Source organism: Pyrgilauda ruficollis, unplaced genomic scaffold (genome assembly GCF_017590135.1).
Source record: "Pyrgilauda ruficollis isolate IOZ18807 unplaced genomic scaffold, ASM1759013v1 scaffold21, whole genome shotgun sequence".
NCBI classification, from domain to species: Eukaryota; Metazoa; Chordata; class Aves; order Passeriformes; family Passeridae; genus Pyrgilauda; species Pyrgilauda ruficollis.
The window spans coordinates 8700789-8713633 of NW_024520318.1; the positions used below are offsets into that span (position 1 = coordinate 8700789).

Below are 12845 nucleotides of genomic sequence, written 5' to 3' on the forward strand. Positions count from 1 at the left end.
GCTGTTTGGCAGCTGCCTTCCTACAGGCAGGCAGTTCATGTCTAGGCTGGGAGGTGCAATCACCAGAATGTGGCTAATGTGTGTGGAAAAGTCAGAGTGAGCCTGGAGAGCCTGGGAAGATGCAGAGCAGCCAGCCAGGACTGTGCAGGGGCCAGATGGGGCTGCAAGTGAGCAGGGCAGGGAAGCCTTGGGGCTGTGAGTGTCCTCCCAGGAACACTTTGGAAAATACTAAACTCAGTTGGGAGCAGTTGGAGATACAGAAAATGTAACACCAGTGAAGGAATTAAAAGTCACAAAAGTGGTCTCAAAATGGGTAATTCAGTTTTTCAGGTTGATCCTAGCTCTCAGTTCGATCAGTGGCCAGCAGGATGGGTAAATGTTATTTTTCTGCCGTTTCTGGAGTAAATCAATGTCATTCACACCTCACAACTTTTATTTCCAGCTGTGCCAGTTCTGTAAGTTTGGTATATGAGCAGCAAGGCCAATCTAGGTCACTTCCCAGAGTGCCACATGCTCCTGCCTAAGTCAGAGCCAAGTCTAAGCTAATGCTGTTCCTGTACAAGTGCCAACTCTCTGTTGATCATGTTCAAATGCCACCCTTTGCAGAGCTGGAGTTGCTCAATTGCATGACAGCACTTGTGAAAGGAGTTCTCAGAGGCAGATCTATCTCATCTTTGTTCCTGCTGCAGGCAATCCAGGGGGATTAGCCACAGGCAGGTGGAGGAGTGAAGAAATTTTGCTTTGTGCTTGGTCAAGGAGACTGCAACCCCACTTACCTGTGCAGCTGGGCAGGGAGTGGGAGGACACTTGGTGTTATCTCACTATTGCCAACAAACTCCTGTTACCCAATGATCAGTTGGAGTCTTTTATGGTCTCTGTGTGCTCTAAGCAAAAAATTAAAAGGTAGAGCCATCCCCCAAACACCTTTCAATATAAACTATGAAAAACATTAAAGGATTAGCAGAGAATGTCAGAATCAACAGTATGGGGTGAGCTAAGTAGCAGAGCACATGGTTGGTGCATGTGATGGCTATTGATGAGCCTGAACTTTTCAATAATCCTACTGCCCTTTGGTGTGCAGCCAACCCTCAGGAAACCTTTTTTATTTCTCATTCTTGGAAGAGTTTTTTTATGAAACCAGGACCGTGGGCAGAGATTTTTGTCACAGCAGCAGTCATGGCACAAGGAGGTGTATCATTAACCTACATTTTGTGTCCCTTGAAGAGGCGGTAATTGACAGATGTGTAGCTGCAACACAATGATGTTATATATGCTTAAAAATAAGAACGCTTAATTCTCTGGGATGGGGAAGTAAAAGTGATATAGAGGGAAAGAGATGAGTCACAGGAGCGTCAAGTGTTTTTTCTTTTATCAGGGAGGTACCCCAAAAGCAAGATAAACTGATCTCTCCTCTGCCTACACAGCAGTTATAGAGAGACAACGTAGCTGTGTAAATCAGAATTAAAATGTTAACAGTGACTGAGGTGCTGGTATTTTTAGTGGTGTCTCTGCCGTTGATGCAGTTTCTAAAACTGCAATGGATGCGAAGACAATTTCCTCCTGGGCCAACTCCATATCCCTTCTTTGGAAATCTGCTGCAGATGAACTTCAAAATTCATCATGAGCACCTTAAAAAAGTATGTATTTTCTGGCAATGTATTAATGGACTGATAAGCTGATTGGAAAGTAAATATGTTTAACATGGCTTTATTTTGTATGCTAGGGAGGGATTTGTTCTAAATTGCATAAATGTGGAAATAGGTGGAGGTAATTAAAATATCTGTTTCTTTGTGTGAAAATTTGCACTTACTATGAAATATATATTTAATGCCTTATGAACAAAAAACACAATAATGATAATAGTCTTGTCTTACATATAGGAAGAAGCTGTATTTTAAAGTAAACTCACTAATTGTGTGCAGTCTTTTGGATGTCTGTGTTTTGACTGTTGTTGCACTGGCATTTTCTAAGTATCCCATGAAATAACTACTGAGTGTGTATTTCCAGTATAGAAAGGATGATTTTTTAATATTTATTAAATGGATTTTTTGAAAGATTTTAGAATAAATTTTTTTCTGACATACCATTTGGTCAGATTTTCACAAAAGATTTCAGTCTGCTTAGCAAGACTGAGCTTTTAAATGGATAAATAATTCATAGTATGTTCAAACTTTTTCTATGTCCAGTTGTAATATGCAGGACTTCTAAAGTTTGCATCCTGTTGTTTTATAGTTCTTATACAGCTATTCTAAATATTTAACATTTAAATATGTAAGTAATAACACCTCACTCTTCCTCTTCACTCTCAACCTTCCCTTTCCCTGTTATGTCCAAGTCCTGCCAGTTCTGTCCTCCTGAGCTGCATATTTCAAGGCAAAGTGTTATTATTCCCTAACATAAAATAGCAGCTAGTGCCTGTCTGCTGTGTTTTTCTTCTATTTCTGACATCCCAGACAGGAAGAGTAGTACTGGCCACTCCAAGGTCTCAAAAGCCGTGAACAGGTCCTTACAAAAATGAAATTAAACACAAACGTGCAAGTACAAGCACATACATTTTTGCTCACTGTGCATAAGCATTCCCTCTTGTTTGCTCCCAGGCAGAAGAATTTTGTTGTCCTCTGGTCCTGCATTTCTTGGGATGTCTTGGAAACACACCACTCTTTCCAGCCTATTTTGCTACTTTTCCTGATTCAGCAGCCAGGGGAAGGATTGTCCTGCCCACTGCCAGGGATGCCTGTGTGCACAGCAGCTGAAGACAAGGCTGACACAGCTGAGCTGGAAAGGACAGGGTGATTCCTGCATTACTCAGCTCCTCAACTGTTTCTGCTACACTTGACACACAAAGGGGCATCTGTAGATGGTTCACATCAAATTCATGAGCTACTGCTGTCTTGTAATAAGTGGTGAGGATGGAAGAGTTAATCTACAATGAATTTGAATTGTAAGACATAATAAATGACATAATGGACTTTGGCAATATTGGCTGACATTTTAGAAACATCATGATCTTTAATAAATGAGACTTTAGATAGAAACCTGATTTCAAACTATATTGTATGTAAGAACATACCTGATGCTCTGTTCTCAAAGTCAGTCACTCTTAGGGCATCTGCCCAGGGAGAAGGTCTGGCTCATCTTGTTTGATTTAAAAGTACCAGTTCTGACTCCTGTTACTCTGATTCTACCTTGTTCTACAGATGGCCAAAATTCATGGCAATATCTTCACCTTATGGCTTTCAAACACTCCTGCAGTTGTCCTGCAAGGGTTTCAGGCAGTGAAGGAAGGTCTGACTACCCATGCTGAAGATGTTGCTGGAAGACCTGAAAGCAAAATCTTTCACATTATGACACGTGGAAATGGTAATTTTTATTCTCAGGAATTATTTTAATGTGTTCTATCCCTAGTTTTGAATACTGATTTAGAGCCTCAAAGTCCTTAATTTACATCAGGAAAAAAGTTTCTATTTTCACAAGTTTTTAAAAACAGTTCTATTCTATATTCTGTCACAACAATAATGACAGCATAGAGTTAATGTAAGAGCTTCTATACAGAAGATCAATGGCTAAAATACAAAAAGAAAGAAAAGAGGGTTGTTGCCAGACTGCTGTAAAAAATGTGAAAAAATTAGAAGAAAAGAGAAGCTTTTTGGATGTATCAACCTTACCAAGCCATTAATTTATAAGGTATTGACAGCATTAATTCATTATGATGCTAGGTGTTTTGTTCTCTAATGGTCATCTCTGGAAGCAGCAGAGGCGTTTTGGCATGGCAACGATGAGGAAGATGGGAGTAGGGAAAAAAGACCAGGATTATCTACTGCAAGAGGAGGCGGCTCTCTTGGTGGAATACTTACAGAAAACAAATGGTATGTGAGGGTGGGCAGGGCAGTCTGTGCAGGGGGAGAATGGGGCACTGGTAACTTTTGAAACTATTTGATTACTAAAATGGATTCAAAGTGTGTGTGCAGAGCTGAGTCTCAAAAATCTGTATATGCTACCTGCATGAGATACTTACTTGTGGAAGTGTGAAACCCCACAGCAAGTCTGTCTTGTTATATACGTGTTTAGTTATATATTTATAATATACCAGTATATATATAATATGCCTATATATATCTCTATCTATCTATCTATCTATCTATCTATCTATCTATATATATTCTGGTCCCTATCAGTGTTATTACTTCTGAGTCAGTTGTATATTACTTATGGTTAACAGCATCAGGGTAACAGCAAACAGTAAAAAAATCAGTGTCACAGTGCTTCCTATTCCTGTGTAGAAAAGAAAATGCATAAAATATGCATTGATTTGACCAAGGGTGCACAGGGTAGGCTGAAATATTCTAGTGTAAAATGATATGAGCAAAGAATAGAAGGTGCTTCTCTTCTCAACTCATCTGTGTATTTAACATCTCAGCTGGTTTTGTACCCTGGTTATTGCCAAACGTGAGATCTGCTGATGCCAAGGTTTGATGAAATCTGGGTGTTTTTATAATTAATACTTATTCCATTCCCACCAGCAGTTTTTCATTTTTTAAACCAACAGTGTTTTTTAGATGCCTGAAGTTACTTCTTTACTCGAGCCTTTTACTAATAAAATACAATTTGCCGTCCAGTGTTCTAATTAACTTCAGAAATGTTGATGAAATTTTATCAGCTCTCCTGTCAGTGGGAAAAGCTGGAACAATAAGTGTTAATGGTGAATGCAGTCCCTTGTGTTTACAGGAAAACCTCTGGACCCCACTATGCCTGTTGTTCATACGGTTGCAAATGTCATTTGTTCTATCCTTTTTGGACATCGTTTCTCCAGAGATGACGAGAATTTTCACCGCCTGATTGAGTCCTTTGACACCTTGGCAGCATTTTTGAACAGCATCTCCTTTTATGTGAGGAAAATCGATTTTGTTTATTTGCTTGGTTTCTATAGATAGACAGTGAAAAAAGGCAACTTGCTTGTTACTTTCGTAACAAAACAAAAAAAATACCATAGCACCTGGAATTTCTGGAGAGCACATCAGAACAATGCTTCAAGATGCCTAGTTCAAAACTTGTTTCAATTGTTTATGCTTCATCATGGCACAGAAATTTCCTGTGTATGGGGGGCAGGGATGAAAATGCAAAGATTTGTAATGTGGCTGAGAGATGTACAAAGGACTTTCTTTTTAAAAGTGCTACCTGTACAACTCCAGAGTTTGAAACTATATCTGAAATCAGTAGTAAAATGTGGGTTAAATTATCTGAAAAGCTCTGAAATAGGCTTATCATCATTTCTGTCTGGCAATCTGGCTTTCTTCACTCTATTGTATGACATGGCTGTCAAAAAATGTCAAGAATAAATGGTTTTTTACTGCTTCCTTCTCTACTGTCAGCCAACCTCATAGAAAGTGGAGCAGAGCAACTGTTTTGTGCAAAGGTAACATGGCATGAAATTGCTTAATGGCAGCTTTTCCCTACAGTTTTTGGCAGCAACACCTGTACCACATCTGCACATCCTTACAAGAGTACAGTGACACTGCAAGTCACCCTCCTTTAGCTGCTGCATGATATCTGTCTCCATTCAAGGCACAAACTCCCAACTTCACATCTGGTCCACTGGAGAGAGAAATTCTCTTGCTTCTGTATGTGCATCTGTGACTGCAGCTGCCAGAACAGGTGGCCTCAGACCTGGGCAGTTTTGTTATGGATCATTTGTGAAGGGGAACCACAGTACTGTGGTTAACCAAAAAGTGAATTTACCTGTGCACAAGGCAGCTGCTTCTGCAAAACTTGTTGGAACTCATCCAGTTCTGTGTCTTGTATGATTTCCACCCTCTCTGACTAACTGGAAACTTCTGTAAGCAAGGTCCTAGAGAATTTAAGGACTATTTTGATACTTTGGGTAGATAAGCCAAAATAAAATTACTTATTAGTAACTATCCCAGAAGATGCCACTGAAATAATCCCTAAGCTACCCTTCTAATCAGGGTAGACACAGGTTCAGTTATTTCCAAATTGCTCTCAGTAGGTATTTGTACAAATTGTTTTTAAAACACCTTAATGGCGTGTCCAGAGCTGACAAAAACGTCCTAGTCCAACATTTCATTGTGTCCTGCTCTTCACAGTGTTTCCACAGGAATGTACAATCCCTTAATGACTGGCTGCACTTACCTGTTTTCTTGGTGAGTGGACAGGTAGTGTTAAGGAAAATTATGTAGTAGGCCAAAGAAGAAATGGAGCTGGAAATCTGACTAGGCTTGTGAGGGGATAAATCTTTGTAATGCAGCTGCCACTTAAATAGGTGAGCCCAGAAGTTATGGCCCAATGGATAATTTGAACTGCAGCAGTTCTGGAAATGGAAGGACATGATGCAGTCTGTAAAAGGGGGAAAAAGAAAGTGAAAGGAAGTAGAAGAATGGAATGGATGTAAGAATTGTTTTACTTCTTTTCTGCTGATATGTGGGTTTATGAGAGTATAAGGACGAGAAGGTGAATATGTTTAGAACAGTGAATAAATGGGAGGGAATCCACACAGCTCAGTATTTCTGGGTCATTGAGTTGCTTTGGCCATCACACAGATGTGTTCAATTTGCTTCTTATCTATGAGAACACAAATGTGAGTAAAATCCCATCCATTCACAGTCCTGCTGTAAGAAAATAAACCTGGATTTGGATAGTTCTATTTTCACTTAACAGATGTGTCAAGGCAGTCAGCCTGGATCTGGTTTTTTAGTGATGAAACATAAATTATATATATGTTGGATAAAGTGAGACTAGGGAGAGGTTTCATTGGAGACCCTTGGTTCAGGTGACTAAAGTTCAGCCTAGCAAAGAATTGGGGTAGAGAAGAATTTCATTTATTCTTTCTACATACTATAAAACTGAGAGAAATTTTAATTTTGCTCCAGGGAAAAATAGAATTAAGAAAGGCTTTAATCTTTAATGAATCATGGGATAGGCACTATCCCTTCAATCTAATACTGATTCAGTCATCAACCTTTCACTTGCTTTTTCCACTATCCAGAAGCCTGTATTAGGATTGAAATTTAGTTTGCCAAATGCCACATATTTATATGTAATATCACATATCTAAAATATCTCTTTTATAGATGTATGAGTTGTCTCCCTGGCTTGCTGGTCACTTTCTGCCATCAGTTAAAAAGGTTAAGTCCTGCGTAGATTTTGTGAATGCTCTGTTAGCAAAGGAAATTGAAAGTCACAAAGGAAAAGGAAAGCTTGATGAAAATCGACATTTTATTGATTACTATTTGGATGAGATAGATAAAGTGAGTACTTCTGAACTTCTCTCACACTTCACTAACAACAAGGGATTTTAAGTGATTATAATGATGTCTAATATAAATTTAGAAGCATATGATTTCTCCAGGTGGTTTACTTCTTCTTTTGTGTGCCATAACTTTCTTTTCAATCCATATCTGCAGACTAAAGGAGATGCTGATGCAACTTATGATGAAGAAAACTTGATCCAGACTGTTGCTGACCTCTTTGTAGCAGGCACAGAAACTACAGCCACCACTTTACTGTGGGCATTGCTGTACATGGTGATTTATCCTGACATTCAAGGTAAGCACATCCAAAGAGGTCTGCAAGTGTGGCAATGACACAAGTTCAAATACTGGTTGTGCCTGTTCAAAGAAAAGTAGAGGAACTAATTACTGAAGTATGAATCAGGTGAACTGCATTAATTTGTTTCTTGCTGTATCCTTTCTCACATACAGGCTAATCATTCCAGGGTGGGGTTTTTTTTGTTTGTTTGTTTGTTTTGTTTGTTTTAACAGATGCAGGGTGTGATTAAATTAATCAGCTGCAGGAATTTCGTCTCAGATGAGATAAATTGCACCATCACCCCTCCACAGACAGTAATGCTTAGATTTCCACGAAGGAGTCTTTGGTTCATCCTTGTAAATCCCTGACTCCTACTCTTTTTTGCAGCAATTTGCTCTTGGTCTCTTGCAGCAGAAATAACTTAAATGCAGTGTGGGGTTGCTAATACTGGGGGGAGTAGCTTGAAAATGTGTGCTTCTACAAAAGGATATTTACAGAAGAAAGATATAGTTTGACAGAGTAAAATGACTGAAAAAGAAGAGCTAGAGTGTATGGGATAGAAAGGATGAGAAGGTACAAAACTAATTTTAAAGGCCTCATATTTGAGAGTCTAAGCTTAGTACCAGGCATAGCAGGAGCCTGGCAAATAGAAAATGTGGAAGTGTTAAGAAGAAAGGATGTCCCATTTTTGTTACCTTCAAAAGACTTGAAACTGGGTTGCACAAACTGAATTTTCACATGATTTTTTCATCTCCTCAGGATATAGTAACACGTTCTTAAGTTTTGTGAGGGTAATTCTAATTGCAATGATAGAGTCTGTAGTGTTAATAAAAAATAATCAGAAATTATCATTTCAGCTCGGATTGTAAGTAAAAAATAAAAAGAAGTCCTTGGGAAAAATTAATTTGTGTAAGTGCTTCCTAAGGCAAGTAATTACAGAGCAGCAGTTAGGAACCTGTAGATGACAAGCAAAATCTATGTGTTTCTTAATGAAGAACAATCCTCAATCAATTACTAAACTGTTCCCCTAACACACAATTAATATTTTTTTCCAGTTGACTCCCTGCCTGTAGAAATAAATATGAATAAAAGTATTTTTATAAATTACCTTAGAGCAGTAAATGTAACAGGAACCCACATATTATTATAGAATGACCTCATCTGCTATCTTATTTTAAAAGTATATATGCAACCTATAAACAACCTCAACATGAAATTTTTTCAGGCTATCTGTATGGGAATTTGAAGGCATTATTTTTTATAAAGTATCTTTTTCTTCTGGTTGGACGCCATTCTAACTGCAAAAAGCAGCAGGGAAAATTATGACTATAGAGTTTATAGATTGTTTGCTATATATTTAAAGCTGAATATTCCTCCTTAGAGAAAGTCCAGAAGGAGCTGGATGCTGTTGTGGGTTGTTCTCATGTATTTTGCTATGAGGACAGGAAAAAGTTGCCCTACACAAATGCTGTAATTCACGAGATCCAGAGATACAGTAACATACTCTTAATTGCATTGCCCAGAATGAGTGTGAAGGACACGGAGCTGCTGGGATATCACATTCCAAAGGTACAAATGTGCTGCATATTTGAATCAATTTGATCTTTGGTCCATTAGATGATTTTAGAAAGCGTTTTGAGGTTTTTTCTGACTGGGGACATCATGAACTCTTGTTCTAGTGCCTCTAAGGTTTGACTGTCTCTGTGGATTGCTTTTCACAAGGCTTTGTCCTAGATATCAGTAGACTCTACAGTCACAGTTTTTGTTGAAGCCACTGCTCCTTTTTTTTCAGAACACAGTAGTTTTAGCAAATATTGACTCTGTTCTGGCTGATCCTGGAAAATGGGAGACACCTGATCAGTTCAACCCCGGCCACTTTCTAGATAAAGATGGAAACTTTGTAAACAGAGAAGCATTCTTACCATTTGCTATAGGTAAGTGCACTGAACAGGGATTTATTTACTCCTTGTGGTGACAACTTCAGATCCATTAATTCCTCAGAATAACTGGGAAGGCACCTACAAATGGGCATACACAAACTGCTTTAAAGATCTCAAAGAAGAGAGAAGTCCAGTTGTATGTGAAAACGATTGGAATAGAAGGAATGACACATAGATAAGTCTTTCTTGGAAGACAGATCCAGTTTCTCTCTGAGAAGAGATCAAGCTATCAAAGCAGTAACAGAAAAATGCATGGTGCTGGGAAGACTGCAAATATGAATTGTGCCACGCTGGTGACAATTTCTATAATGTTTTACTGCCTGCTGTAAATGTACATTGAAACTTTTTGTGGAAATACAAGCAACCTTTCAGTTATGAATCATTAAATGACAAACTTAAGAGAAAAGGATAAAATCTGCAGAAAACAAGCAAAGAAAATCCCAGGCAGTTTAGAAAGGGAGGTGTGATAGAAATCCTGTGGCTGAAATGCCTTTTCTGTTTCTTCACAGGGCACCGTGTGTGCATGGGGGAGCTGTTGGCAAGGATGGAGCTCTTCATTGTCTTTTCCACCTTGCTACAAGCATTCACATTCACCCTGCCAGAAGGAGTGAAGGAAGTCAACACCAAGTTTGTTTTTGGGAGCACGATGAAGCCACCTCCCTACCAGCTCTGTGCCATTCCTCGATAGGAAATGGCAGATTCAGGGAAGAGTCACTCTGTAAAGCTGCTTCTGTATGTCAGTTCCTTCTTGCATGTCCTAAGATTTTTGCTTTCCTCTTCATTTGGTTAATCACTACTCTGAAAGATTCTTGACATACAGTTGCATCCTGAACATTATAATTATAAAGGGTTCATTTTTTTTTTTTTTTCTGTTTTGAAAATATTGGTAAATTTCTTGTGATGTGTAACAAATAAAGGCATTAAGGGAAGAATTACAATTGGGACTTATATATTACCAACTGGAAAGAGGTTTTACAGAGAATGATCTTGAAGTGTGGTCTATGAATTGGAAGACTCATGAATAAAGATTCTTTCTCATGAGCCACAGTTGCATTTGTGGAGATAGGCTTAGAGGTCTTCCAGTCTGTCTTGGGATATTAGTGGGTGCAGGAGGTAAAAGAAGCTCTTGGAGGAACCTTTCTAGAGGCAGGCAGTATGATCTGTGATAACATATTCCCTTAGACTGATATGGTTTGCTGTTGAGCAAGCCTGTTGTATGCAATGCTGTCATTTAGGAAGACAGTTCAGGGTTTCACCCACTAATCCAGGTAGCATTTCAACCCTTCTGATGAAACAGAAGAGTGGCTTCATCAGGCAGTTTTGGAGAGCTTTTCATATCACAAGCAAAGAGCAAGGACTGGAAGGCAAATGACAACAGTGAGCAATTACAGAGTGTTGATAATTTATCTTTTTTTATGAGCTCACTGGTTGCCAACGACATGGGAACTTCATGCCAGGTAGTCTACTTGTGATGATTGCTCCAGATCCTCCAAAAATTTATTCACCTTAATTTATTCTTTCATTTTTTAAAATGGATTCTTTATTACAGCTAGATGACTTCACTTAGCACATCATGACCAAGAGCAGATTTGGCACTACTGAAGAATTCTGGAAGCCTTTATGAGCCAGGTGCCCAAGGACTTGGCAGAAGTGGAGGTTTTTTGCTGGTTTGCTTACTGGCAGTTAACAAGGAATTTTCCTTTATGGCATTGGGATACATTCTTCTTGTATGAGGTACAAATTGGATACTGCATGCCAACATAGGAAGGATTATTTTTATACTCTGATTAGCTGACAGTGCCATCTCCAGGACTGACATCATCATCACAGCTGTATTTGTTTCAGGTGCCTCTGCCTACCTTGTGTTTTAAAGCACCCCAGTCTAACAGGCAGGGATGTGCATACAGGATGAAACCTGGGTTTGCAGTTTCTTGTCCCGCAGGATTACCTTTATGGGATTGTTCTACCCATGTCCTGGCATGTAGGTGGTTGGTATGAAGTCCCCTCACACTGGACCTACAAACATTCCCCTGGCAGTAGCTCCACACTGGTAAGAGAACAATTCATTTATATCCATCTGGATCTGGGGAGGTAGCAGTTGCTTGCCTTTGGCAAGATAAAAATCATTAATCCTAAAGAATAGCCGGTAGATAGTGCTGAAGAAATGCTGCTGCTGGCTGCATTTAGTAATTATTAAGAAAATGGAGCCTTGTCTATCTCATAAATACATTTTCCATCAAATAAAGTAAGATAAATCCCATGCCTCAGATCTGAACCGACCCATAGTGATCTTCCTTTTCCAGTGTGAGACAATTGTATTCCAGGCTGGCTCCAGCTGAACACTGGTTAAAGGTGTAAGACTGAAGCCCTTGTGGGGTGAAGGCACTGGGGCTTAAATTCCAGTGGACAAAAATGACTTTTCCTGATGAAAAATCATTTAGATGGAAAATCTTCTCATATCTAAAAGAAAAGGGAATGTATTATATCGATTCAAAATTAAAAGTTCTGATGATAAATTGGGGAATTTGCAGCTGAGTTTGTGAGATTGCACTGCAGACAGAGAAGGCAAAACTTAACCAATTTCTTTTTAAAGAGAATTTTACTTTTGCTGTTGAAAGGGAGAGATAAATTAGAAATTATTGTCTTGAAAAATCACCTTTTTAGTGTACACAAACAAAGCTTATGTGGAAACCTATAAACATCCCTTGGTTAATGCACATTAATCAGTTATGCATTAGTGGTAAAGAAGGCTAATTGATCTGGAGGTTTGTAAACCATATGCTGGCAGACTCCAGGCTCTTCTTTCTGGATAAGGGTCTTCTGTGTTCCAGAGCCACAAAATCTGTCCCAAAGTCAGCTTGCAAGAAGTGAGCTGGTGCACAAGTCTTGGCAGTTTTCTCAGAAGATTAGTGAAAACATGTTTCTTTCACAAGTGCTTTGCTCTCAAGGGATGGGCAATTTTGAGAGGGAAGCATTTCTGGATCTGTAAGCAGGGACTGCAATGGTCATGGTTACGTGGTACCCAGAACCCCTCTTGTGAGGTTTCCATGGTCTGATTGCAGCCTGTGAACTCCCCTGGTGCCGTGTTTGTGGTTCCTGCTGGTGTTGAGGCTTGGCAAAGAACCTTGGCTACAGACTCTGTTTTCAAGCTACCAAGGATCCACACTCATGTCATGACTAGTTCTTGCTGAGGCCCTTGGTTCTGGCGGTAGCTCAAGATCCCTACTAGGTTTTTCCCATGTTTTAAATTTTTTTGTCTTTTAAATCTGTATATTTAACACCAGATGTACTTTCTCCATAAATATGCGTTATTTATCTCACATACTTTCTGATGATTTCTCAAATCATATGGGGTGCTCACCT

At 39.1% G+C, this 12845-nt stretch overlaps 1 protein-coding gene across 1 annotated transcript; it reads left to right on the forward strand.

Moving 5' to 3' along the window:
• The first annotated feature begins 1420 nt into the window (after positions 1–1420).
• LOC121353736 (cytochrome P450 2J6-like) lies at positions 1421–10170 on the forward strand. The gene is made up of 9 exons (XM_041467835.1): positions 1421–1637; positions 3198–3360; positions 3717–3866; positions 4726–4886; positions 7086–7262; positions 7419–7560; positions 8924–9111; positions 9335–9476; positions 9992–10170. The coding sequence occupies exons 1-9, from the start codon at positions 1467–1469 to the stop codon at positions 10168–10170; spliced, it is 1473 nt and encodes a 490-aa protein (XP_041323769.1). The 5' UTR covers positions 1421–1466.
• Positions 10171–12845: the final 2675 nt, after the last annotated feature.

Excerpts from the sequence above, each read along its gene's own strand:
- LOC121353736 (XM_041467835.1), top strand. The coding sequence starts at position 1,467 with ATGTTAACAGTGACTGAGGTGCTGGTATTTTTAGTGGTGTCTCTGCCG. Across the intron at positions 3,361-3,716 it reads CATTATGACACGTGGAAATG|GTGTTTTGTTCTCTAATGGT; the intron begins GTAATTTTTATT and ends TTATGATGCTAG. Across the intron at positions 4,887-7,085 it reads TGAACAGCATCTCCTTTTAT|ATGTATGAGTTGTCTCCCTG; the intron begins GTGAGGAAAATC and ends TCTCTTTTATAG.